Source organism: Scyliorhinus torazame, chromosome 12 (genome assembly GCF_047496885.1).
Source record: "Scyliorhinus torazame isolate Kashiwa2021f chromosome 12, sScyTor2.1, whole genome shotgun sequence".
NCBI classification, from domain to species: domain Eukaryota; kingdom Metazoa; phylum Chordata; class Chondrichthyes; order Carcharhiniformes; family Scyliorhinidae; genus Scyliorhinus; species Scyliorhinus torazame.
Genome location: NC_092718.1, coordinates 74,872,131 through 74,898,558, shown reverse-complemented (window position 1 = coordinate 74,898,558; position 26,428 = coordinate 74,872,131). Strand labels below are relative to the sequence as shown.

General features: G+C 50.2%; 1 protein-coding gene across 1 annotated transcript in view; it reads left to right on the top strand.

The window, feature by feature from the left end:
• LOC140386489 (CD276 antigen-like) overlaps window positions 1–26,428 on the top strand; it is a 91,914-nt gene that overhangs the window by 32,859 nt on the left and 32,627 nt on the right. The window contains exon 2 of the mRNA XM_072468879.1: window positions 20,228–20,581. Within this exon, the coding sequence (XP_072324980.1) occupies window positions 20,228–20,581 (354 nt within the window). The remainder of the gene's footprint in view (window positions 1–20,227; window positions 20,582–26,428) is intronic.

Below are 26,428 nucleotides of genomic sequence, written 5' to 3'. Positions count from 1 at the left end.
TCTTTTTAAATCTCCGCGACTCTCAGCTCCCGCTCTTTTTAAATCTCCACGACTCTCAGCTCCCGCTCTTTTTAAATCTCCGCGACTCTCAGCTCCTGCCCTTTTTAAAAGTCCGCGACTCTCAGCTCCCACTCTTTTTAAATCTCCGTGACTCTTAGCTCCTGCTCTTTTTAAATCTCTGCGACTCTCAGCTCCCGCTCTTTTCAAATCTCCGCTCCGACTCGCAGCTCCCGCTTGTTTTGTTATGTTTCCTTTGTAACATGAGCGGCTTCCTTGTGTTGCATTTGTCAAGGAAGGTCGAGACGTGTAAATAACTTCAACTCATTTATTTACACTATGTACACTTTTATAACTTGAGTTCGACACTACTGCTAATCCTATTGTAGCTACCTAAACTGACTAACCAGCTGCAGTCTTCCACGTGGTGGGTGTGATAATGAATCAACCCTGTGCCTCTCCTCACTGACTGTCTCCACTGGTCGAAGGGGCTGATCATGTGTGTGGTGTCCTTTATGTATGGGTTGGTGTAATGCCCCCCTGTGGTCGTGTCACCTCCTTGTGTATCGTGAATGTCCATTGGTCGCCTCCCACCTAACTTATCTATTGGCTGAGTGTGTGTTTGTGTGTGATGTTTCTGGTGCTCCCTCTAGTGCCTGTCTAGCTTACTGTATTTACAGTGATGCACATCACCACACCGCTCTTTTGAAATCTCCGCTCCGACTCGCCGCTCCTGCTCTTTTCAAATCTCCGCTCCGACTCGCAGCTCCTGCTCTTTTCAAATCTCCGCTCCGACTCGCAGCTCCTGCTCTTTTCAAATCTCCGCGACTCTCAGCTCCCGCTCTTTTTAAATCTCCGCTCTGACTCGTAGCGCCTGCTCTTTTCAAATCTCCGCTCTGACTCTCAGCTCCCGCTCTTTTCAAATCGCCGCTCTGACTCTCAGCTCCCGCTCTTTTTAAATCTCCGCTCTGACTCTCAGTTACAGCTCTTTTTAAATCTCCGCTCTGACTCTCAGTTCCAGCTCTTTTTAAATCTCCGCTCTGACTCGTAGCGCCTGCTCTTTTCAAATCTCCGCTCTGACTCTCAGCTCCCGCTCTTTTCAAATCTCCGCTCTGACTCTCAGCTCCCGCTCTTTTCAAATCGCCGCTCTGACTCTCAGCTCCCGCTCTTTTTAAATCTCCGCTCTGACTCTCAGTTCCAGCTCTTTTTAAATCTCCGCTCTGACTCACAACTCCGCTCTTTTTAAATCTCCGCTCGGACTTACAGCACATGCTCTTTTTAAATCTCCGCTCTGACTCACAGCTCCTGCTCTTTTCAAATCTCCGCGACTCTCAGCTCCCGCTCTTTTTAAATCTCCGCTCTGACTCGTAGCGCCTGCTCTTTTCAAATCTCCGCTCTGACTCTCAGCTCCCGCTCTTTTTAAATCTCCGCTCTGACTCTCAGTTCCAGCTCTTTTTAAATCTCCGCTCTGACTCACAACTCCGCTCTTTTTAAATCTCCGCTCTGACTCGCAGCTCCCGCTCTTTTTAACTCTCCGCTCCGACTCACAGCTCCCGTTCTTTTTAAATCTCCGCTCTGACTCGCAGCTCCCGCTCTTTTTAAATCTCCGCTCTGACTCACAGCTCCTGCTCTTTTCAAATCTCCGCTCTGACTCGCAGCTCCCGCTCTTTTTAAATCTCCGCTCTGACTCTCAGCTCCCGCCCTTTTTAAATCTCCGCTCCGACTCTCAGCTCCCGCCCTTTTTAAATCTCCGCTCTGACTCTCAGCTCCCGCGCTTTTTAAATCTCCGCTCCGACTCACAGCTCCTGCTCTTTTCAAATCAACGCTCCGACTCGCAGCTCCCGCTCTTTTTAAATCTCCGCTCCGACTCACAGCTCCTGCTCTTCTCAAATCACCGCTCCGACTCGCAGCTCCCGCTCTTTTAAAATCTTTGCCCCAACTCTCAGCTCCTGCTCTTTACAAATCTCCGCTCCGACTCGCAACTCCTGCTCTTTTTAAACCTCCGCTCCGACTCGCAGCTCCCGCTCTTTTTAAATCTCCGCTCTGACTATGAGCACTCCCTCTTTTCAAATCTCCGCTCCGACTCGCAGCTCCTGCTCTTTTTAAATCTCCGCTCCGACTCTCAGGTCCTGCTCTTTTTAAATCTCCGCGACTCTCAGCACCTGCTCTTTTTAAATCTCCGCTCTGACTCTAAGCTCCCGCTCTTTTTAAATCTCCGCTCCGACTCACAGCTCCTGCTCTTTTCAAATCTCCGCTCCGACTCACAGCGCCTGCTCTTTTTAAATCTCCGTTCTGACTCTCAGCTCCCGCTCTTTTTAAATCTCCGCTCTGACTCACAGCTCCTGCTCTTTTTAAATCTCTGCTCTGACTCTCAGCTCCCGCTCTTTTTAAATCTCCGCTCTGACTCTCAGCTCCTGCTCTTTTTAAATCTCCGCTCTGACTCGCAGCTCCCGCTCTTTTCAAATCTCCGCTCTGACTCGCAGCTCCCGCTCTTTTTAAATCTCCGCTCTGACTCGCAGCTCCCTCTCTTTTCAAATCTCCGCTCTGACTCGCAGCTCCCGCTCTTTTTAAATCTCCGCTCCGACTCACAGCTCCTGCTCTTTTTAAATCTCCGCTCTGACTCGCAGCTCCCGCTCTTTTTAAATCTCCGCTCTGACTCACAGCTCCTGCTCTTTTCAAATCTCCGCTCTGACTCGCAGCTCCCGCTCTTTTTAAATCTCCGCTCTGACTCTCAGCTCCCGCCCTTTTTAAATCTCCGCTCCGACTCTCAGCTCCTGCCCTTTTTAAATCTCCGCTCTGATTCCCAGCTCCCGCGCTTTTTAAATTTCCGCTCCGACTCACAGCTCCTGCTCTTTTCAAATCACCGCTCCGATTCGCAGCTCCCGCTCTTTTTAAATCTCCGCTCCGACTCACAGCTCCTGCTCTTTTCAAATCACCGCTCCGACTCGCAGCTCCCGCTCTTTTTAAATCTTTGCGCCAACTCTCAGCTCCTGCTCTTTACAAATCTCCGCTCCGACTCGCAACTCCTACTCTTTTTAAACCTCCGCTCCGACTCGCAGCTCTCCGCTCTGACTATGAGCACTCCCTCTTTTTGAATCTCCGCTCCGACTCGCAGCTCCTGCTCTTTTTAAATCTCCGCTCCGACTCGCAGCTCCTGCTCTTTTTAAACCTCCGCTCCGACTCGCAGCTCCCGCTCTTTTTAAATCTCCGCTCTGACTCTCAGCGCCTGCTCTTTTTAAATCTCCGCGACTCTCAGCTCCTGCTCTTTTTAAATCTCCGCTCTGACTCGCAGCTCCCGCTCTTTTTAACTCTCCGCTCTGACTCTCAGCACCTGCTCTTTTTAAACCTCCGCTCCGACTCGCAGCTCCCGCTCTTTTCAAATCTCCGCTCTGACTCTCAGCGCCTGCTCTTTTTAAATCTCCGCGACTCTCAGCTCCTGCTCTTTTTAAATCTCCGCTCTGACTCGCAGCTCCCGCTCTTTTTAAATCTCCGCTCCGACTCACAGCTCCTGCTCTTTTTAAATCTCCGCTCTGACTCACAGCTCCTGCTCTTTTTAAATCACCGCGACTCTCAGCTCCTGCTCTTTTTAAATCTCCGCTCCGACTCACAGCTCCTGCTCTTTTTAAATCTCCGCTCTGACTCTCAGCTCCTGCTCTTTTTAAATCTCCGCTCTGACTCACAGCTCCTGCTCTTTTTAAATCTCCGCTCCGACTCACAGCTCCTGCTCTTTTTAAATCTCCGCTCTGACGCTCAGCGCCTGCTCTTTTTAAATCTCCGCGACTCTCAGCTCCTGCTCTTTTTAAATCTCCGCTCTGACTCGCAGCTCCCGCTCTTTTTAACTCTCCGCTCTGACTCTCAGCACCTGCTCTTTTTAAACCTCCGATCCGACTCGCAGCTCCCGCTCTTTTCAAATCTCCGCTCTGACTCTCAGCGCCTGCTCTTTTTAAATCTCCGCGACTCTCAGCACCTGCTCTTTTTAAATCTCCGCTCTGACTCGCAGCTCCCGCTCTTTTTAAATCTCCGCTCCGACTCAGAGCTCCTGCTCTTTTTAAATCTCCGCTCTGACTCACAGCTCCTGCTCTTTTTAAATCTCCGCGACTCTCAGCTCCTGCTCTTTTTAAATCTCCGCTCCGACTCACAGCTCCTGCTCTTTTTAAACCTCCGCTCTGACTCTCAGCTCCTGCTCTTTTTAAATCTCCGCTCTGACTCACAGCTCCTGCTCTTTTTAAATCTCCGCTCCGACTCACAGCTCCTGCTCTTTTTAAATCTCCGCTCCGACTCACAGCTCCTGCTCTTTTTAAACCTCCGCTCTGACTCTCAGCTCCTGCTCTTTTTAAATCTCCGCTCTGACTCACAGCTCCTGCTCTTTTTAAATCTCCGCTCCGACTCACAGCTCCTGCTCTTTTTAAATCTCCGCTCTGACTCTCAGCTCCCGCTCTTTTTAAATCTCCGCTCTGACTCTCAGCTCCTGCTCTTTTTAAATCTCCGCTCTGACTCGCAGCTCCCACGCTTTTTAAATCTCCGCTCCAACTCACAGCTCCCGCTCTTTTTAAATCTCCGCTCCGACTCACAGCTCCCGCTCTTTTTAAATCTCCGCTCTGACTCAGCGCCCGCTCTTTTTAAATCTCCGCTCCGACTCACAGCTCCTGCTCTTTTTAAATCTCCGCTCTGACTCGCAGCTCCCGCTCTTTGTAAATCTCCGCTCTGACTCGCAGCTCCTGCTCTTTTTAAATCTCCGCTCTGACTCTCAGCTCCTGCTCTTTTTAAATCTCCGCTCTGACTCACAGCTCCTGCTCTTTTCAAATCTCCGCTCTGACTCGCAGCTCCCGCTCTTTTTAAATCTCCGCTCTGACTCTCAGCTCCCGCCCTTTTTAAATCTCCACTCCGACTCTCAGCTCCCGCCCTTTTTAAATCTCTGCTCCGACTCTCAGCTCCCGCGCTTTTTAAACCTCCTCTCCGACTCGCAGCTCCCGCTCTTTTCAAATCTCCGCTCTGACTCTCAGCGCCTGCTCTTTTTAAATCTCCGCGACTCTCAGCTCCTGCTCTTTTTAAATCTCCGCTCTGACTCACAGCTCCTGCTCTTTTTAAATCACCGCGACTCTCAGCTCCTGCTCTTTTTAAATCTCCGCTCCGACTCACAGCTCCTGCTCTTTTTAAATCTCCGCTCTGACTCTCAGCTCCTGCTCTTTTTAAATCTCCGCTCTGACTCACAGCTCCTGCTCTTTTTAAATCTCCGCTCCGACTCACAGCTCCTGCTCTTTTTAAATCTCCGCTCTGACTCTCAGCGCCTGCTCTTTTTAAATCTCCGCGACTCTCAGCTCCTGCTCTTTTTAAATCTCCGCTCTGACTCGCAGCTCCCGCTCTTTTTAACTCTCCGCTCTGACTCTCAGCACCTGCTCTTTTTAAACCTCCGATCCGACTCGCAGCTCCCGCTCTTTTCAAATCTCCGCTCTGACTCTCAGCGCCTGCTCTTTTTAAATCTCCGCGACTCTCAGCACCTGCTCTTTTTAAATCTCCGCTCTGACTCGCAGCTCCCGCTCTTTTTAAATCTCCGCTCCGACTCAGAGCTCCTGCTCTTTTTAAATCTCCGCTCTGACTCACAGCTCCTGCTCTATTTAAATCTCCGCGACTCTCAGCTCCTGCTCTTTTTAAATCTCCGCTCCGACTCACAGCTCCTGCTCTTTTTAAACCTCCGCTCTGACTCTCAGCTCCTGCTCTTTTTAAATCTCCGCTCTGACTCACAGCTCCTGCTCTTTTTAAATCTCCGCTCCGACTCACAGCTCCTGCTCTTTTTAAATCTCCGCTCCGACTCACAGCTCCTGCTCTTTTTAAACCTCCGCTCTGACTCTCAGCTCCTGCTCTTTTTAAATCTCCGCTCTGACTCACAGCTCCTGCTCTTTTTAAATCTCCGCTCCGACTCACAGCTCCTGCTCTTTTTAAATCTCCGCTCTGACTCTCAGCTCCCGCTCTTTTTAAATCTCCGCTCTGACTCTCAGCTCCTGCTCTTTTTAAATCTCCGCTCTGACTCGCAGCTCCCACGCTTTTTAAATCTCCGCTCCAACTCACAGCTCCCGCTCTTTTTAAATCTCCGCTCCGACTCACAGCTCCCGCTCTTTTTAAATCTCCGCTCTGACTCAGCGCCCGCTCTTTTTAAATCTCCGCTCCGACTCACAGCTCCTGCTCTTTTTAAATCTCCGCTCTGACTCGCAGCTCCCGCTCTTTGTAAATCTCCGCTCTGACTCGCAGCTCCTGCTCTTTTTAAATCTCCGCTCTGACTCTCAGCTCCTGCTCTTTTTAAATCTCCGCTCTGACTCGCAGCTCCCGCTCTTTTTAAATCTCCGCTCTGACTCTCAGCTCCCGCCCTTTTTAAATCTCCACTCCGACTCTCAGCTCCCGCCCTTTTTAAATCTCCGCTCCGACTCTCAGCTCCCGCGCTTTTTAAATCTCCGCTCCGACTCACAGCTCCTGCTCTTTTCAAATCAACGCTCCGACTCGCAGCTCCCGCTCTTTTTAAATCTCCGCTCCGACTCACAGCTCCTGCTCTTTTCAAATCACCGCTCCGACTCGCAGCTCCCGCTCTTTTTAAATCTTTGCGCCAACTCTCAGCTCCTGCTCTTTACAAATCTCCGCTCCGACTCGCAACTCCTGCTCTTTTTAAACCTCCGCTCCGACTCGCAGCTCCCGCTCTTTTTAAATCTCCGCTCTGACTATGAGCACTCCCTCTTTTCAAATCTCCGCTCCGACTCGCAGCTCCTGCTCTTTTTAAATCTCCGCTCCGACTCTCAGCTCCTGTTCTTTTTAAATCTCCGCGACTCTCAGCACCTGCTCTTTTTAAATCTCCGCTCTGACCCTAAGCTCCCGCTCTTTTTAAATCTCCGCTCCGACTCACAGCTCCTGCTCTTTTCAAATCTCCGCTCCGACTCACAGCGCCTGCTCTTTTAAAATCTCCGTTCTGACTCTCAGCTCCCGCTCTTTTTAAATCTCCGCTCTGACTCACAGCTCCTGCTCTTTTTAAATCTCCGCTCTGACTCTCAGCTCCCGCTCTTTTTAAATCTCCGCTCTGACTCTCAGCTCCTGCTCTTTTTAAATCTCCGCTCTGACTCGCAGCTCCCGCTCTTTTCAAATCTCCGCTCTGACTCGCAGCTCCCGCTCTTTTTAAATCTCCGCTCTGACTCGCAGCTCCCGCTCTTTTCAAATCTCCGCTCTGACTCGCAGCTCCCGCTCTTTTTAAATCTCCGCTCCGACTCACAGCTCCTGCTCTTTTTAAATCTCCGCTCTGACTCACAGCCCCTGCTCTTTTCAAATCTCCGCTCTGACTCGCAGCTCCCGCTCTTTTTAAATCTCCGCTCTGACTCTCAGCTCCCGCCCTTTTTAAATCTCCGCTCCGACTCTCAGCTCCTGCCCTTTTTAAATCTCCGCTCTGACTCCCAGCTCCCGCGCTTTTTAAATTTCCGCTCCGACTCACAGCTCCTGCTCTTTTCAAATCACCGCTCCGACTCGCAGCTCCCGCTCTTTTTAAATCTTTGCGCCAACTCTCAGCTCCTGCTCTTTACAAATCTCCGCTCCGACTCGCAACTCCTACTCTTTTTAAACCTCCGCTCCGACTCGCAGCTCCCGCTCTTTTTAAATCTCCGCTCTGACTATGAGCACTCCCTCTTTTCAAATCTCCGCTCCGACTCGCAGCTCCTGCTCTTTTTAAATCTCCGCTCCGACTCGCAGCTCCTGCTCTTTTTAAACCTCCGCTCCGACTCGCAGCTCCCGCTCTTTTTAAATCTCCGCTCTGACTCTCAGCGCCTGCTCTTTTTAAATCTCCGCGACTCTCAGCTCCTGCTCTTTTTAAATCTCCGCTCTGACTCGCAGCTCCCGCTCTTTTTAACTCTCCGCTCTGACTCTCAGCACCTGCTCTTTTTAAACCTCCGCTCCGACTCGCAGCTCCCGCTCTTTTCAAATTTCCGCTCTGACTCTCAGCGCCTGCTCTTTTTAAATCTCCGCGACTCTCAGCTCCTGCTCTTTTTAAATCTCCGCTCTGACTCGCAGCTCCCGCTCTTTTTAAATCTCCGCTCCGACTCACAGCTCCTGCTCTTTTTAAATCTCCGCTCTGACTCACAGCTCCTGCTCTTTTTAAATCTCCGCGACTCTCAGCTTCTGCTCTTTTTAAATCTCCGCTCCGACTCACAGCTCCTGCTCTTTTTAAATCTCCGCTCTGACTCTCAGCTCCCGCTCTTTTCAAATCGCCGCTCTGACTCTCAGCTCCCGCTCTTTTTAAATCTCCGCTCTGACTCTCAGTTCCAGCTCTTTTTAAATCTCCGCTCTGACTCTCAGTTCCAGCTCTTTTTAAATCTCCGCTCTGACTCGTAGCGCCTGCTCTTTTCAAATCTCCGCTCTGACTCTCAGCTCCCGCTCTTTTCAAATCTCCGCTCTGACTCTCAGCTCCCGCTCTTTTCAAATCGCCGCTCTGACTCTCAGCTCCCGCTCTTTTTAAATCTCCGCTCTGACTCTCAGTTCCAGCTCTTTTTAAATCTCCGCTCTGACTCACAACTCCGCTCTTTTTAAATCTCCGCTCGGACTTACAGCACATGCTCTTTTTAAATCTCCGCTCTGACTCACAGCTCCTGCTCTTTTCAAATCTCCGCGACTCTCAGCTCCCGCTCTTTTTAAATCTCCGCTCTGACTCGTAGCGCCTGCTCTTTTCAAATCTCCGCTCTGACTCTCAGCTCCCGCTCTTTTTAAATCTCCGCTCTGACTCTCAGTTCCAGCTCTTTTTAAATCTCCGCTCTGACTCACAACTCCGCTCTTTTTAAATCTCCGCTCTGACTCGCAGCTCCCGCTCTTTTTAACTCTCCGCTCCGACTCACAGCTCCCGTTCTTTTTAAATCTCCGCTCTGACTCGCAGCTCCCGCTCTTTTTAAATCTCCGCTCTGACTCACAGCTCCTGCTCTTTTCAAATCTCCGCTCTGACTCGCAGCTCCCGCTCTTTTTAAATCTCCGCTCTGACTCTCAGCTCCCGCCCTTTTTAAATCTCCGCTCCGACTCTCAGCTCCCGCCCTTTTTAAATCTCCGCTCTGACTCTCAGCTCCCGCGCTTTTTAAATCTCCGCTCCGACTCACAGCTCCTGCTCTTTTCAAATCAACGCTCCGACTCGCAGCTCCCGCTCTTTTTAAATCTCCGCTCCGACTCACAGCTCCTGCTCTTTTCAAATCACCGCTCCGACTCGCAGCTCCCGCTCTTTTAAAATCTTTGCCCCAACTCTCAGCTCCTGCTCTTTACAAATCTCCGCTCCGACTCGCAACTCCTGCTCTTTTTAAACCTCCGCTCCGACTCGCAGCTCCCGCTCTTTTTAAATCTCCGCTCTGACTATGAGCACTCCCTCTTTTCAAATCTCCGCTCCGACTCGCAGCTCCTGCTCTTTTTAAATCTCCGCTCCGACTCTCAGCTCCTGCTCTTTTTAAATCTCCGCGACTCTCAGCACCTGCTCTTTTTAAATCTCCGCTCTGACTCTAAGCTCCCGCTCTTTTTAAATCTCCGCTCCGACTCACAGCTCCTGCTCTTTTCAAATCTCCGCTCCGACTCACAGCGCCTGCTCTTTTTAAATCTCCGTTCTGACTCTCAGCTCCCGCTCTTTTTAAATCTCCGCTCTGACTCACAGCTCCTGCTCTTTTTAAATCTCCGCTCTGACTCTCAGCTCCCGCTCTTTTTAAATCTCCGCTCTGACTCTCAGCTCCTGCTCTTTTTAAATCTCCGCTCTGACTCGCAGCTCCCGCTCTTTTCAAATCTCCGCTCTGACTCGCAGCTCCCGCTCTTTTTAAATCTCCGCTCTGACTCGCAGCTCCCTCTCTTTTCAAATCTCCGCTCTGACTCGCAGCTCCCGCTCTTTTTAAATCTCCGCTCCGACTCACAGCTCCTGCTCTTTTTAAATCTCCGCTCTGACTCGCAGCTCCCGCTCTTTTTAAATCTCCGCTCTGACTCACAGCTCCTGCTCTTTTCAAATCTCCGCTCTAACTCGCAGCTCCCGCTCTTTTTAAATCTCCGCTCTGACTCTCAGCTCCCGCCCTTTTTAAAACGCCGCTCCGACTCTCAGCTCCTGCCCTTTTTAAATCTCCGCTCTGACTCCCAGCTCCCGCGCTTTTTAAATTTCCGCTCCGACTCACAGCTCCTGCTCTTTTCAAATCACCGCTCCGATTCGCAGCTCCCGCTCTTTTTAAATCTCCGCTCCGACTCACAGCTCCTGCTCTTTTCAAATCACCGCTCCGACTCGCAGCTCCCGCTCTTTTTAAATCTTTGCGCCAACTCTCAGCTCCTGCTCTTTACAAATCTCCGCTCCGACTCGCAACTCCTACTCTTTTTAAACCTCCGCTCCGACTCGCAGCTCTCCGCTCTGACTATGAGCACTCCCTCTTTTCGAATCTCCGCTCCGACTCGCAGCTCCTGCTCTTTTTAAATCTCCGCTCCGACTCGCAGCTCCTGCTCTTTTTAAACCTCCGCTCCGACTCGCAGCTCCCGCTCTTTTTAAATCTCCGCTCTGACTCTCAGCGCCTGCTCTTTTTAAATCTCCGCGACTCTCAGCTCCTGCTCTTTTTAAATCTCCGCTCTGACTCGCAGCTCCCGCTCTTTTTAACTCTCTGCTCTGACTCTCAGCACCTGCTCTTTTTAAACCTCCGCTCCGACTCGCAGCTCCCGCTCTTTTCAAATCTCCGCTCTGACTCTCAGCGCCTGCTCTTTTTAAATCTCCGCGACTCTCAGCTCCTGCTCTTTTTAAATCTCCGCTCTGACTCGCAGCTCCCGCTCTTTTTAAATCTCCGCTCCGACTCACAGCTCCTGCTCTTTTTAAATCTCCGCTCTGACTCGCAGCTCCCGCTCTTTTTAACTCTCCGCTCTGACTCTCAGCACCTGCTCTTTTTAAACCTCCGCTCCGACTCGCAGCTCTTTTCAAATCTCCGCTCTGACTCTCAGCGCCTGCTCTTTTTAAATCTCCGCGACTCTCAGCACCTGCTCTTTTTAAATCTCCGCTCTGACTCGCAGCTCCCGCTCTTTTTAAATCTCCGCTCCGACTCAGAGCTCCTGCTCTTTTTAAATCTCCGCTCTGACTCACAGCTCCTGCTCTTTTTAAATCTCCGCGACTCTCAGCTCCTGCTCTTTTTAAATCTCCGCTCCGACTCACAGCTCCTGCTCTTTTTAAACGTCCGCTCTGACTCTCAGCTCCTGCTCTTTTTAAATCTCCGCTCTGACTCACAGCTCCTGCTCTTTTTAAATCTCCGCTCCGACTCACAGCTCCTGCTCTTTTTAAATCTCCGCTCCGACTCACAGCTCCTGCTCTTTTTAAACCTCCGCTCTGACTCTCAGCTCCTGCTCTTTTTAAATCTCCGCTCTGACTCACAGCTCCTGCGCTTTTTAAATCTCCGCTCCGACTCACAGCTCCTGCTCTTTTTAAATCTCCGCTCTGACTCTCAGCTCCCGCTCTTTTTAAATCTCCGCTCTGACTCTCAGCTCCTGCTCTTTTTAAATCTCCGCTCTGACTCGCAGCTCCCACGCTTTTTAAATCTCCGCTCCAACTCACAGCTCCCGCTCTTTTTAAATCTCCGCTCCGACTCACAGCTCCCGCTCTTTTTAAATCTCCGCTCTGACTCAGCGCCCGCTCTTTTTAAATCTCCGCTCCGACTCACAGCTCCTGCTCTTTTTAAATCTCCGCTCTGACTCGCAGCTCCCGCTCTTTGTAAATCTCCGCTCTGACTCGCAGCTCCTGCTCTTTTTAAATCTCCGCTCTGACTCTCAGCTCCTGCTCTTTTTAAATCTCCGCTCTGACTCACAGCTCCTGCTCTTTTCAAATCTCCGCTCTGACTCGCAGCTCCCGCTCTTTTTAAATCTCCGCTCTGACTCTCAGCTCCCGCCCTTTTTAAATCTCCGCTCCGACTCTCAGCTCCCGCCCTTTTTAAATCTCCGCTCTGACTCTCAGCTCCCGCGCTTTTTAAATCTCCGCTCCGACTCACAGCTCCTGCTCTTTTCAAATCAACGCTCCGACTCGCAGCTCCCGCTCTTTTTAAATCTCCGCTCCGACTCACAGCTCCTGCTCTTTTCAAATCACCGCTCCGACTCGCAGCTCCCGCTCTTTTTAAATCTTTGCGCCAACTCTCAGCTCCTGCTCTTTACAAATCTCCGCTCCGACTCGCAACTCCTGCTCTTTTTAAACCTCCGCTCCGACTCGCAGCTCCCGCTCTTTTTAAATCTCCGCTCTGACTATGAGCACTCCCTCTTTTCAAATCTCCGCTCCGACTCGCAGCTCCTGCTCTTTTTAAATCTCCGCTCCGACTCTCAGCTCCTGCTCTTTTTAAATCTCCGCGACTCTCAGCATCTGCTCTTTTTAAATCTCCGCTCTGACCCTAAGCTCCCGCTCTTTTTAAATCTCCGCTCCGACTCACAGCTCCTGCTCTTTTCAAATCTCCGCTCCGACTCACAGCGCCTGCTCTTTTTAAATCTCCGTTCTGACTCTCAGCTCCCGCTCTTTTTAAATCTCCGCTCTGACTCACAGCTCCTGCTCTTTTTAAATCTCCGCTCTGACTCTCAGCTCCCGCTCTTTTTAAATCTCCGCTCTGACTCTCAGCTCCTGCTCTTTTTAAATCTCCGCTCTGACTCGCAGCTCCCGCTCTTTTCAAATCTCCGCTCTGACTCGCAGCTCCCGCTCTTTTTAAATCTCCGCTCTGACTCGCAGCTCCCGCTCTTTTCAAATCTCCGCTCTGACTCGCAGCTCCCGCTCTTTTTAAATCTCCGCTCCGACTCACAGCTCCTGCTCTTTTTAAATCTCCGCTCTGACTCACAGCTCCTGCTCTTTTTAAATCTCCGCTCTGACTCTCAGCTCCCGCTCTTTTTAAATCTCCGCTCTGACTCTCAGCTCCTGCTCTTTTTAAATCTCCGCTCTGACTCGCAGCTCCCGCTCTTTTTAAATCTCCGCTCTGACTCTCAGCTCCCGCCCTTTTTAAATCTCCGCTCCGACTCTCAGCTCCTGCCCTTTTTAAATCTCCGCTCTGACTCCCAGCTCCCGCGCTTTTTAAATTTCCGCTCCGACTCGCAGCTCCCGCTCTTTTTAAATCTTTGCGCCAACTCTCAGCTCCTGCTCTTTACAAATCTCCGCTCCGACTCGCAACTCCTACTCTTTTTAAACCTCCGCTCCGACTCGCAGCTCCCGCTCTTTTTAAATCTCCGCTCTGACTATGAGCACTCCCTCTTTTCAAATCTCCGCTCCGACTCGCAGCTCCTGCTCTTTTTAAATCTCCGCTCCGACTCGCAGCTCCTGCTCTTTTTAAACCTCCGCTCCGACTCGCAGCTCCCGCTCTTTTTAAATCTCCGCTCTGACTCTCAGCGCCTGCTCTTTTTAAATCTCCGCGACTCTCAGCTCCTGCTCTTTTTAAATCTCCGCTCTGACTCGCAGCTCCCGCTCTTTTTAACTCTCCGCTCTGACTCTCAGCACCTGCTCTTTTTAAACCTCCGCTCCGACTCGCAGCTCCCGCTCTTTTCAAATTTCCGCTCTGACTCTCAGCGCCTGCTCTTTTTAAATCTCCGCGACTCTCAGCTCCTGCTCTTTTTAAATCTCCGCTCTGACTCGCAGCTCCCGCTCTTTTTAAATCTCCGCTCCGACTCACAGCTCCTGCTCTTTTTAAATCTCCGCTCTGACTCACAGCTCCTGCTCTTTTTAAATCTCCGCGACTCTCAGCTCCTGCTCTTTTTAAATCTCCGCTCCGACTCACAGCTCCTGCTCTTTTTAAATCTCCGCTCTGACTCTCAGCTCCTGCTCTTTTTAAATCTCCGCTCTGACTCACAGCTCCTGCTCTTTTTAAATCTCCGCTCCAACTCACAGCTCCTGCTCTTTTTAAATCTCCGCTCTGACTCTCAGCGCCTGCTCTTTTTAAATCTCCGCGACTCTCAGCTCCTGCTCTTTTTAAATCTCCGCTCTGACTCGCAGCTCCCGCTCTTTTTAACTCTCCGCTCTGACTCTCAGCAACTGCTCTTTTTAAACCTCCGCTCCGACTCGCAGCACCCGCTCTTTTCAAATCTCCGCTCTGATTCTCAGCGCCTGCTCTTTTTAAATCTCCGCGACTCTCAGCTCCTGCTCTTTTTAAATCTCCGCTCTGACTCGCAGCTCCCGCTCTTTTTAAATCTCCGCTCCGACTCACAGCTCCTGCCCTTTTTAAATCTCCGCTCTGACTCACAGCTCCTGCTCTTTTTAAATCTCCGCGACTCTCAGCTCCTGCTCTTTTTAAATCTCCGCTCCGACTCACAGCTCCTGCTCTTTTTAAACCTCCGCTCTGACTCTCAGCTCCTGCTCTTTTTAAATCTCCGCTCTGACTCACAGCTCCTGCTCTTTTTAAATCTCCGCTCCGACTCACAGCTCCTGCTCTTTTTAAATCTCCGCTCTGACTCTCAGCTCCCGCTCTTTTTAAATCTCCGCTCTGACTCTCAGCTCCTGCTCTTTTTAAATCTCCGCTCTGACTCGCAGCTCCCACGCTTTTTAAATCTCCGCTCCAACTCACAGCTCCCGCTCTTTTTAAATCTCCGCTCCGACTCACAGCTCCCGCTCTTTTTAAATCTCCGCTCTGACTCTCAGCTCCCGCTCTTTTTAAATCTCCGCTCCGACTCACAGCTCCTGCTCTTTTTAAATCTCCGCTCTGACTCGCAGCTCCCGCTCTTTGTAAATCTCCGCTCTGACTCGCAGCTCCTGCTCTTTTTAAATCTCCGCTCTGACTCTCAGCTCCTGCTCTTTTTAAATCTCCGCTCTGTCTCGCAGCTCCTGCTCTTTTTAAATCTCCGCTCTGACTCGCAGCTCCCGCTCTTTGTAAATCTCCGCTCTGACTCGCAGCTCCTGCTCTTTTTAAATCTCTGCTCTGACTCTCAGCTCCTGCTCTTTTTAAATCTCCGCTCCGACTCACAGCTCCTGCTCTTTTTAAATCTCCGCTCCGACTCACAGCTCCCGCTCTTTTTAAATCTCCGCTCTGACTCAGCGCCCGCTCTTTTTAAATCTCCGCTCTGACTCGCACCTCCTGCTCTTTTTAAATCTCCGCTCTGACTCGCAGCTCCTGCTCTTTTTAAATCTCCGCTCTGACTCTCAGTGCCCGCTCTTTTTAAATCTCCGCTCTGACTCGCTGCTCCTGCTCTTTTTAAATCTCCGCTCTGACTCGCAGCTCCCGCTCTTTTTAAATTTCCGGTCTGACTCCAGCTCCCGCTCTTTTTAAATCTCCGCGCTGACTCACAACTCCGCTCTTTTTGAATCTCCGCTCTGACTCACGACTCCGCTTTTAAAATTTCCGCTCTGACTCAGCGCCCGCGCTTTTTAAATCTCCGCTCCAACTCGCAGCTCCTGCTCTTTTTAAATCTCCGCTCTGACTCACAACTCCGCTCTTTTTAAATCTCCGCTCTGACTCGCAGCTCCCCGCTCTTTTTAAATCTCCGCTCTGACTCGCAGCTCCTGCTCTTTTTAAGTCTCCGTTCTGACTCTCAGTGCCCGCTCTTTTTAAATCTCCGCTCTGACTCGCTGCTCCTGCTCTTTTTAAATCTCCGCTCTGACTCGCAGCTCCCGCTCTTTTTAAATCTCCGCTCTGACTCCATCTCCCGCTCTTTTTAAATCACCGCTCTGACTCACAACTCCGCTCTTTTTAAATCTCCGCTCTGACTCACAACTCCGCTCTTTTTAAATTTCCACTCTGACTCGCAGCTCCCGCTCTTTTTAAATCTCCGCTCTGACTCACAGCTCCCGCTCTTTTTAAATCTCCGCTCCAACTCGCAGCTCCCGCTCTTTTTAAATCTCCGCTCTGACTCACAGCTCCCGCTCTTTTTAAATCTCCGCTCCAACTCGCAGCTCCTGCTCTTTTTAAATCTCCGCTCTGACTCTCAGCTCCCGCTCTTTTTAAATCTCCGCTCTGACTCCATCTCCCGCTCTTTTTAAATATCCGCTCTGACTCACAACTCCGCTCTTTTTAAATCTCCGCTCTGACTCACAACTCCGCTCTTTTTAAATTTCCACTCTGACTCGCAGCTCCCGCTCTTTTTAAATCTCCGCTCTGACTCACAACTCCGCTTTTTAAATTTCCGCTCTGACTCAGCGCCCGCGCTTTTTAAATCTCCGCTCTGTCTCTCAGCTCCCACGCTTTTTAAATCTCCGCTCCAACTCGCAGCTCCTGCTCTTTTTAAATCTCCGCTCTGACTCTCAGCTCCTGCGCTTTTTAAATCTCCGCTCCAACTCGCAGCTCCTGCTCTTTTTAAATCTCCGCTCCAACTTGCAGCTCCTGCGCTTTTTAAATCTCTGCGTACTGGTACTGGTGGAAACGTGTCACCGCAAAGACCACTGCCCTGGAAAGCCTTTGCTTGTCACATATGATGCATCCCCGTATGGTATCGGGGCCGTCCTAGTGGATCATCGTGGGTTAGTAACCCAGACGACGACAATTGTTGTTTTACCCGCCGGAAAGCGGTTTCTTGCGGCTGACCCCAAACCCAGGTGTGATTTCTCTTTAGCAGAAGATGCAACGGGGCCAGCGAGTTGCCAGATTGGGGAGGAACTTCCCGTAATAGTTTACGAGGCCGAGAAAAGAATGAAGATGCGAAGTGTCATTCGGGGCAGGGGCCTGTTGAATTGCACGCACCTTCTCTGCGACGGGGTGCAAACCTTCGCGGTCCACCCGATAACCCAGTTAGACTACTTCCTTCGCCTGAAAGACGCACTTTGTGCGATGTAAACGGACTCCAGCCTCCGAAAAGCGTCTTAAGGACAGCCACCAGATTTTCCAAATGTTCCTGCTCCGATGTCCCTGTGGTTAAAACGTCATCTAAGTAGACAACGACACGCGGTAAACCTCTCAAAATGCCCTCCATAACGCGTTGAAAAATAGCGCAGGCAGAGGATACTCCAAAGGGCAAACGTGTATATTCATACAGGCCCTGGTGTGTATTAATCATTACATATGGTCGGGAGGCAGGATTCAGCTCCAACTGTAGATAGGCGTGACTCATATCTAATTTTGTGAACGAGAGTCCGCCTGCAAGCTTCGCGTAGAGATCCTCTATGCGAGGCATTGGATATCGAAGCCGTATTCACTGTAAGTTTATAGTCGTCGCACAAGCGATCTGTGGCATCTGGCTTCATTACAGGTACAATTGGTGCTGCCCAGTCAGCGAAACGGACGGGCCTGATAATACCCAAAGTCTCCAAACGAGTGAGCTCCCCTTCTAGCTGAGCAAGGCGTAAGGCACCGGGCGCGCCCGGAAATAGCTCGGCGTGGCTCCTGGTTCGACTTGGATACAGGCTACGGCCCCTTTTATTTTCCCCAAACCGGGCTGGAATACACCTGGGTATCGTCCTAGCACCTCAGTCAACCCTCCAGAAACTGTTTGGAGAATGTGCTGCCACTGCAACCGCAAATGGCGCAACCAGTCCTGACCCAACAGGCTGGGCCCATGGCCGCGCACCACGATAAGTGGGAAACGCCCCTCCTGGTGTCCATAAACAACAGGGGTCATCGTCGTCCCTGCAATGTCCAATGGCTCCCCCGTGTAGGTGGCCAACCTGGCCTGTGTGACGGTTAATGTCAGGGTCTGTATACCCTGCTTGGTGTGGTCGAATGTCCTCTGGACGATCACGGAGACCGCTGCGCCAGTGTCCAACTCCATCTCAAGCGGGTGACCATTGACCCGTACTGTCACCTTAATGGGGGCCACACAGGGAGCTGCCACACAATGCAGCTGCAGGCAGTCGTCCTCCGTCTCCACGTCCTCAGTAGTCGCCGCAGGTTCATCCACAGGAAAGGTACGGTCCCTGGGCTGGTCCCAGTTTCGGTCGGAACGACGGTGCCTCTGGCGCCCCCAGGACCGGCGTCCACGACGGGGTCGGCGCCTACAAGTCTGACACGGACATGGCTCCTCATCCATTGGTTCTGGAGAAGGCTCCCTTCGGGGAGGAATGTCCGATGGCCACTGGTGTCGATCCAGACGCCGCCCCGTCCAAGGTACCGCAGGAGTGCGGGGGAACGCTTTCGGACGGAAGGGGTTGCGCCCCAAGGCATGCACCTCCATTACCTGTAGCTCCTGCACTCCTCGTTCTGCGCCCTCTCGGGACAATACTATTTGAATGGCCTGTTGAGAAGTCAATGTTGGCTGAGCTAACAACTTTCTCTGGGTGACCGCATTGTTAATACCTCAAACCAAACGGTCGCGTAACATTTCTGACATGGTCTCACCATAGTCACAGTATTCCGCAATCCCGCGTAGCCTGGATAGAAAGTCGGCCAGGGATTCTCCTGGGGTCCTCTCAGCGGTATTAAACCAGTAACGTTGGACTATCGTGGACGGGGTTGGGTTAAAATGTTGCCCACTAAGTTCACAAGTTCATCAAACGTTTTGGTGTCCGGCACAGCTGGGTACATAAGGCTCCTAATCACCCCAAACGTATTCGGGCCGCAGGCGGTGAGCAATATGACCACCTGGCGCTCGTTTTCAGTGATATTGTTTGCCCGGAAATAGTAACGCATCCGTTGTGTGTACTGGTTCCAGCTTTCCAGCGCAGCATCAAAAACATCCAAACGTCCGTACAGAGGCATGGTATAATAGAAAACAACTTCCAACCTGTATCCAACAAAAATCCAGGGAGGTGGCTTCAGCAGCATAGACAGCTCCAGCCAATGGTAAGCAGGCAGGTTATAACAGATATTCCGTTTCCACGAGTTGGTGTGTCAGTGATTAAGGGGTCACAATTTCAAGATGTTCAGCAAGAGAGCTCGGACTGAGATGAGGAGAAGCCTCTTTATTCAGAGTTGTTGGAGTTTGGAGTGTGCTGCCAGGGAGAGGGGTGGAGGTGGATTCCACAGTAGGTTCCAAAAGAGAGCTGGATACATATTTGAAAGTGATTAATTTAGAGGGCTGCAGAGATAGGACTGGAGAATGGGACTAACTGGGAAGCTCTTTTAGGAGCTGGTGCAGACATGACTGGCGAATGGCCTCCTTCTGTGTTGTAAATAACAAAAGGAAAATTCTCCAGCACTATTTTGTCAGTAATACCAATTTAATTCAATTCCTCCTTTTCGCTCCACCCACGATTCCTTAGCAATTCCGGGAAAGCTATTTGTATCTCCCTCTATGGTGTAAGTACATCTGCTGCTGCTATGGAGGAGAGCTTCTTGAAGCCATACTCAGTCAAATGTTGCCTCAATGTCAAGGGCAGTCACTCTCACCTCACCTCTGAAATTCAGCTCTTTTGTCCAAGTTAGAAACAAGGCATGAGCTCCTGAGTTTCTTGTGTACAGGCAAACCTGGACAATTTTCCACATTGCCGGGTAGATGCCAGTGTTGTAGCTGTACTGGAACAGCTTGGCTAGGGATGCAGCAAGATCTGGAGCATAAGTCTTCAGTAGTATTGCCGGAATATTATCAGGGTCCATAGCCTTTGCAGTATCCAGGAGCACACATTGGGTCACATTTTGAACGATTTTGATTAAAAAAAACAATTTCCTCTGAACAGAGAGACAATCATCAAACACTCCCAGGACAGATACAGCACGCGGTTAGATACAGAGTAAAGCTCCCTCTACACTGTCCCCATCAAACACTCCCAGGACAGGTAAAGCACGGGGTTAGATACAGAGTAAAGCTCCCTCTACACTGTCCCCATCAAACACTCCCAGGACAGGTACAGCACGGGATTAGATACAGAGTAAAGCTCCCTCTACACTGTCCCCATCAAACACTCCCAGGACAGGTACAGCACGGGATTAGATACAGAGTAAAGCTCCCTCTACACTGTCCCCATCAAACACTCCCAGGACAGGTACAGCACGGGGTTAGATGCAGAGTAAAGCTTCCTCGACACTGTCCCCATCAAACACTCCCAGGACAGGTACAGCACGGGTTAGATACAGAGTAAAGCTCCCTCTACACTGTCCCCATCAAACACTCCCAGGACAGGTACAGCACGGAGTTAGATACAGAGTAAAGCTCCCTCTCTACACTGTCCCCATCAAACAGTCCCAGGACAGGTATAGCAGAAGGTTAGATACAGAGTAAACCTCCCTCTACACTGTCCCCATCAAACACTCCCAGGACAGGTACAGCACAGGGTTAGATGCAGAGGAAAGCTCCTTCTACACTGTCCCCATCAAACACTCCCAGGACAGGTACAGCACGGGGTTAGATGCAGAGGAAAGCTCCCTCTGTAACATTATGTGACAACATGATGACCCTTACTTCTTGCTGTCTCCAGGTTTGACCATTGCATCTCTCGCTCCCTCGACGATGGTTGCCCTGATTGGCCGTGACGTCATCCTACCCTGCTCCTTCACCCCTCACCCCAGCATGAACCTACTCCGGATGGTGGTGACCTGGCAACTGTTGGACACGGACGCAGTGGTGCACAGCTATTATTACCAGCGAGACCAACTGGACCTACAGGATCCCGCCTATTTGCACCGGACCAAATTCTTCCCGGACGAGCTGCTGGAGGGGAATGCCTCGCTCCAACTGAACATTGTGCGCCTGGAGGATGAGGCCCAGTACATGTGTACGGTCAGCAATGAATTTGGCAGCAGCTCTGGGACCGTGAAGCTGCTCGTCGCAGGTGACCTATGGATATTTGACAGTGCCACACCTTACATTTACATTACACATTTAACCTAGAGTCATACATGCATGAGGGATCACAAGCACAACTTTGAACCAAAAAGGAGAGAGAAAGGCAGTGAGAGAGAAAGAGAGGCGGAGATGTTTAGGGAGGGAACACCAGATCTGAGACACCCTCTCCAACCCCCCAGATGGGGGAGCGATGGAAATCGGGGGATGCTCAAGAGGCCGCAATTCTATGATTCTATGATAATTGGAAGAGCGCAGAGATCTCGGAGGGATGTCGGGGCTGGAGGAGGTTAGACAGGGACAGTTGTGGGACTGGAGGAGTTTCCAGAGATAGGGTGGGTTGTGGGGCTGGAGGAGGTTACAGAGATAAGGAAGGTTGTTGGGGCCTGGTCTGGTGGAGGTTGCAGAGATAGGGGTGGTTTTAGGGGCTGTCGGAGGTTACAGTGATGGGGAGGGTTGTAGGGGTAGGAGGAAGTCATAGAGATAGGGAGAGTCGGGGGCTGGAGGAGGTTACAGAGGGAAGGACATACATGCACACATTCAGACACATACATACACTCAACTCACGCAGACACACATTCACACACTCACATGACACTAACACATAAGCCGATTTCGGCGTGAGAACAGCTGGTGAGTCAGTTTCAGCGGAAGCATTGCGGAAGTGGTTGCTGGGAGGTAAGTCTGTCCTTTAAAAGCACTTGTCTTTGCAGGGGCAGGCCAGTTGATTTCGGCGTGAGAACAGCTGGTGAGTCAGTTTCAGCGGGAGCATTGCGGAAGTGGTTGCTGGGAGGTAAGTCTGTCCTTTAAAAGCACTTGTCTTTGCAGGGGCAGGCCAGTCGATTTTGGCGGGAGTGGAGCTGGCTGGTTAGTCAATTTCAGCAGGAGCTGAGAATTTTTCTTTTTTTTTTTAAATTAGTTTTTTAGGCGGGAACAGGAAGTCGACCCGCGGACGTCTGGGAAGACCCTCACCAATAAATTCTGGTGGAGAGGAAACCCGAGACACTACACGTGTAGTGTCTCCCACCCGCCCTCCTCCTCTAACCTAATAATAAAACCCATTGGTCTGAGGTAAGTACCATATTTTATTATATTATTATTATTTTTTATAAAAATTTAATTTAGTTGTTAGCCAGATCTTGGTAGAAAGTTAGAGGAATGGCAGGGAAGGGAGTGCAATGTTCCTCCTGCAGGATGTTTGAGGTGAGGGATGCAGTTAGTGTCCCTGCTGATTTTACCTGCAGGAAGTGCTGCCATCTCCAGCTCCTCCAAGACCGAGTTAGGGAACTGGAGCTGGAGTTGGAAGAACTTCGGATCATTCGGGAGGCAGAAGGGGTCATAGATAGCAGCTTCAGGGAATTAGTTACACCAAAGATTGGAGATAGGTGGGTAACTGTAAGAGGGACTGGGAAAAAGCAGTCAGTGCAGGGATCCCCTGCGGTCGTTCCCCTGAGAAACAAGTATACCGCTTTGGATACTTGTGGGGGGGACGACTTACCAGGGGTAAGCCATGGGGTATGGGCCTCTGGCATGGAGTCTGTCCCTGTTGCTCAGAAGGGAAGGGGGGAGAGGAGCAGAGCATTAGTAATTGGGGACTCTATAGTCAGGGGCACAGATAGGAGATTTTGTGGGAGCGTGAGAGACTCACGTTTGGTATGTTGCCTCCCAGGTGCAAGGGTACGTGATGTCTCGGATCGTGTTTTCCAGGTCCTTAGGGGGGAGGGGGAGCGGCCCCAAGTCGTGGTCCACATTGGCACTAACGACATAGGTAGGAAAGGGGACAAGGATGTCAGGCAGGCTTTCAGGGAGCTAGGATGGAAGCTCAGAACTAGAACAAACAGAGTTGTTATCTCTGGGTTGTTGCCCGTGCCACGTGATAGTGAGATGAGGAACAGGGAGAGAGAGCATTTAAACACGTGGCTACAGGGATGGTGCAGGCGGGAGGGATTCAGATTTCTGGATAACTGGGGCTCTTTCTGGGGAAGGTGGGACTTGTTAGTGCTCTTTGGGGGGGTTTAAACTAATGCAGCAGGGGCATGGGAACCTGGATTGTAGTTTTAGGGTAAGGGAGAATGAGAGTATAGAGGTCAGGAGCACAGATTTGACGTCGCAGGAGGGGGCCAGTGTTCAGGTAGGTGGTTTGAAGTGTGTCTACTTCAATGCCAGGAGTATACGAAACAAGGTAGGGGAACTGGCAGCATGGGTTGGTACCTGGGACTTCGATGTTGTGGCCATTTCGGAGACATGGATAGAGCAGGGACAGGAATGGATGTTGCAGGTTCCGGGGTTTAGGTGTTTTAGTAAGCTCAGAGAAGGAGGCAAAAGAGGGGGAGGTGTGGCGCTGCTAGTCAAGAGCAGTATTACGGTGGCGGAGAGGATGCTAGATGGGGACTCTTCTTCCGAGGTAGTATGGGCTGAAGTTAGAAACAGGAAAGGAGAGGTCACCCTGTTGGGAGTTTTTTATAGGCCTCCTAATAGTTCTAGGGACGTAGAGGAAAGGATGGCGAAGATGATTCTGGATATGAGCGAAAGTAACAGGGTAGTTATTATGGGAGACTTTAACTTTCCAAATATTGACTGGAAAAGATATAGTTCGAGTACAATAGATGGGTCGTTTTTTGTACAGTGTGTGCAGGAGGGTTTCCTGAAACAATATGTTGACAGGCCAACAAGAGGCGAGGCCACGTTGGATTTGGTTTTGGGTAATGAATCAGGCCAGGTGTTGGATTTGGAGGTAGGAGAGCACTTTGGGGACAGTGACCACAATTTGGTGACGTTTACGTTAATGATGGAAAGGGATAAGTATACACCGCAGGGCAAGAGTTATAGCTGGGGGAAGGGCAATTATGATGCCATTAGACGTGACTTGGGGGGGATAAGGTGGAGAAGTAGGCTGCAAGTGTTGGGCACACTGGATAAGTGGGGCTTGTTCAAGGATCAGCTACTGCGTGTTCTTGATAAGTATGTACCGGTCAGACAGGGAGGAAGGCGTCGAGCGAGGGAACCGTGGTTTACCAAGGAAGTGGAATCTCTTGTTAAGAGGAAGAAGGAGGCCTATGTGAAGATGAAGTGTGAAGTTTCGGTTGGGGCGATGGATAGTTACAAGGTAGCGAGGAAGGATCTAAAGAGAGAGCTAAGACGAGCAAGGAGGGGACATGAGAAGTATTTGGCAGGAAGGATCAAGGAAAACCCAAAAGCTTTCTATAGGTATGTCAGGAATAAGCGAATGACTAGGGAAAGAGTAGGACCAGTCAAGGACAGGGATGGGAAATTGTGTGTGGAGTCTGAAGAGATAGGCGAGATACTAAATGAATATTTTTCGTCAGTATTCACTCAGGAAAAAGATAATGTTGTGGAGGAGAATGCTGAGCCCCAGGCTAATAGAATAGATGGCATAGAGGTACGTAGGGAAGAGGTGTTGGCAATTCTGGACAGGCTGGAAATAGATAAGTCCCCGGGACCTGATGGGATTTATCCTAGGATTCTCTGGGAGGCCAGGGAAGAGATTGCTGGACCTTTGGCTTTGATTTTTATGTCATCATTGGCTACACGAATAGTGCCAGAGGACTGGAGGACAGCAAATGTGGTCCCTTTGTTCAAAAAGGGGAGCAGAGACAACCCCGGCAACTATAGACCGGTGAGCCTCACGTCTGTAGTGGGTAAAGTCTTGGAGGGGATTATAAGAGACAAGATTTATAATCATCTAGATAGGAATAATATGATCAGGGATAGTCAGCATGGCTTTGTGAAGGGTAGGTCATGCCTCATAAACCTTATTGAGTTATTTGAGAAGGTGACTGAACAGGTAGACGAGGGTAGAGCAGTTGATGTGGTGTATATGGATTTCAGCAAAGCGTTTGATAAGGTTCCCCACGGTAGGCTATTGCAAAAAATACGGAGGCTGGGGATTGAGGGTGATTTAGAGATGTGGATCAGAAATTGGCTAGCTGAAAGAAGACAGAGGGTGGTGGTTGATGGGAAATGTTCAGAATGGAGTACAGTCACAAGTGGAGTACCACAAGGATCTGTTCTGGGGCCGTTGCTGTTTGTCATTTTTATCAATGACCTAGAGGAAGGCGCAGAAGGGTGGGTGAGTAAATTTGCAGACGATACTAAAGTCGGTGGTGTTGTCAATAGTGTGGAAGGATGTAGCAGGTTACAGAGGGATATAGATAAGCTGCAGAGCTGGGCTGAGAGGTGGCAAATGGAGTTTAATATAGAGAAGTGTGAGGTGATTCACTTTGGAAGGAATAACAGGAATGCGGAATATTTGGCTAATGGTAAATTTCTTGAAAGTGTGGATGAACAGAGGGATCTAGGTGTCCATGCACATAGATCCCTGAAAGTTGCCACCCAGGTTGATAGGGTTGTGAAGAAGGCCTATGGAGTGTTGGCCTTTATTGGTAGAGGGATTGAGTTCCGGAGTCGGGAGGTCATGTTGCAGCTGTACAGAACTCTGGTACGGCCGCATTTGGAGTATTGCGTACAGTTCTGGTCACCGCATTATAGGAAGGACGTGGAGGCTTTGGAGCGGGTGCGGAGGAGATTTACCAGGATGTTGCCTGGTATGGAGGGAAAATCTTATGAGGAAAGGCTGGTGGACTTGAGGTTGTTTTCGTTTCAGAGAAGAAGGTTAAGAGGAGACTTAATAGAGGCATACAAAATGATCAGGGGGTTGGATAGGGTGGACAGTGAGAGCCTTCTCCCGCGGATGGATATGGCAGGCACGAGGGGACATAACTTTAAACTGAGGGGTAATAGATATAGGACAGAGGTCAGAGGTAGGTTCTTTATGCAAAGAGTAGTGAGGCCGTGGAATGCCCTACCTGCTACAGTAGTGAACTCGCCAACATTGAGGGCATTTAAAAGTTTATTGGATAAACATATGGATGATAATGGCATAGTGTAGGTTAGATGGCTTTTGTTTCGGTGCAACATCGTGGGCCGAAGGGCCTGTACTGCGCTGTATTGTTCTATGTTCTATGTTCTATAAGTATACTGTCACACAAGCACACTCACATTGACACAGACATACAAACACACTCACGCTGACGCAGACACACAAACACACTCACACTGACACAGACACACACTCACATTGACAGACACTGAAACACGCTCGCACTGACACACACACAAACACACTCACACTGACACACAAACATTGACACAGACACACAAACACACTTACACAGACACACAAACACACTTACACTGACACAGACACACAAACAACCACACACTGACACACACACACTCACACTGACACAGGCACACCAACACACTCACACTGACACACACACAGTCACACTGACACAGGCACAGCACACACTCGCAATGACACACAAACAAACACACTCGCACTGACATACACAAAAACACACACTGACACACACAAACATATTCACATTGACATAGACACACAGTCACACTGATATTGACACAGACACAAACACACTCATACTGACACACGCACACACACTGACACACAAAAATACACACACTGACACAGACACAAACACATACACACTGACACAGGCACACAGTCACAGTCACATTGACACGGACACACAAACACACTCACACTGACACAGGCACACAAACACACTCACATTGACACACACACACAAACACACTCACACTGACACACGCAAAAACGCACACACTGATACAGACACAAATACATTCACACTGACACAGGCACACCAACACATTAACATTGATACAGGCACAGAAACACACACACTGACACACAATACACTCACAGTGATACAGACACACACACAAACACACAGACACAGGCACACAAACACCCTCACATTGACAGATACTGAAA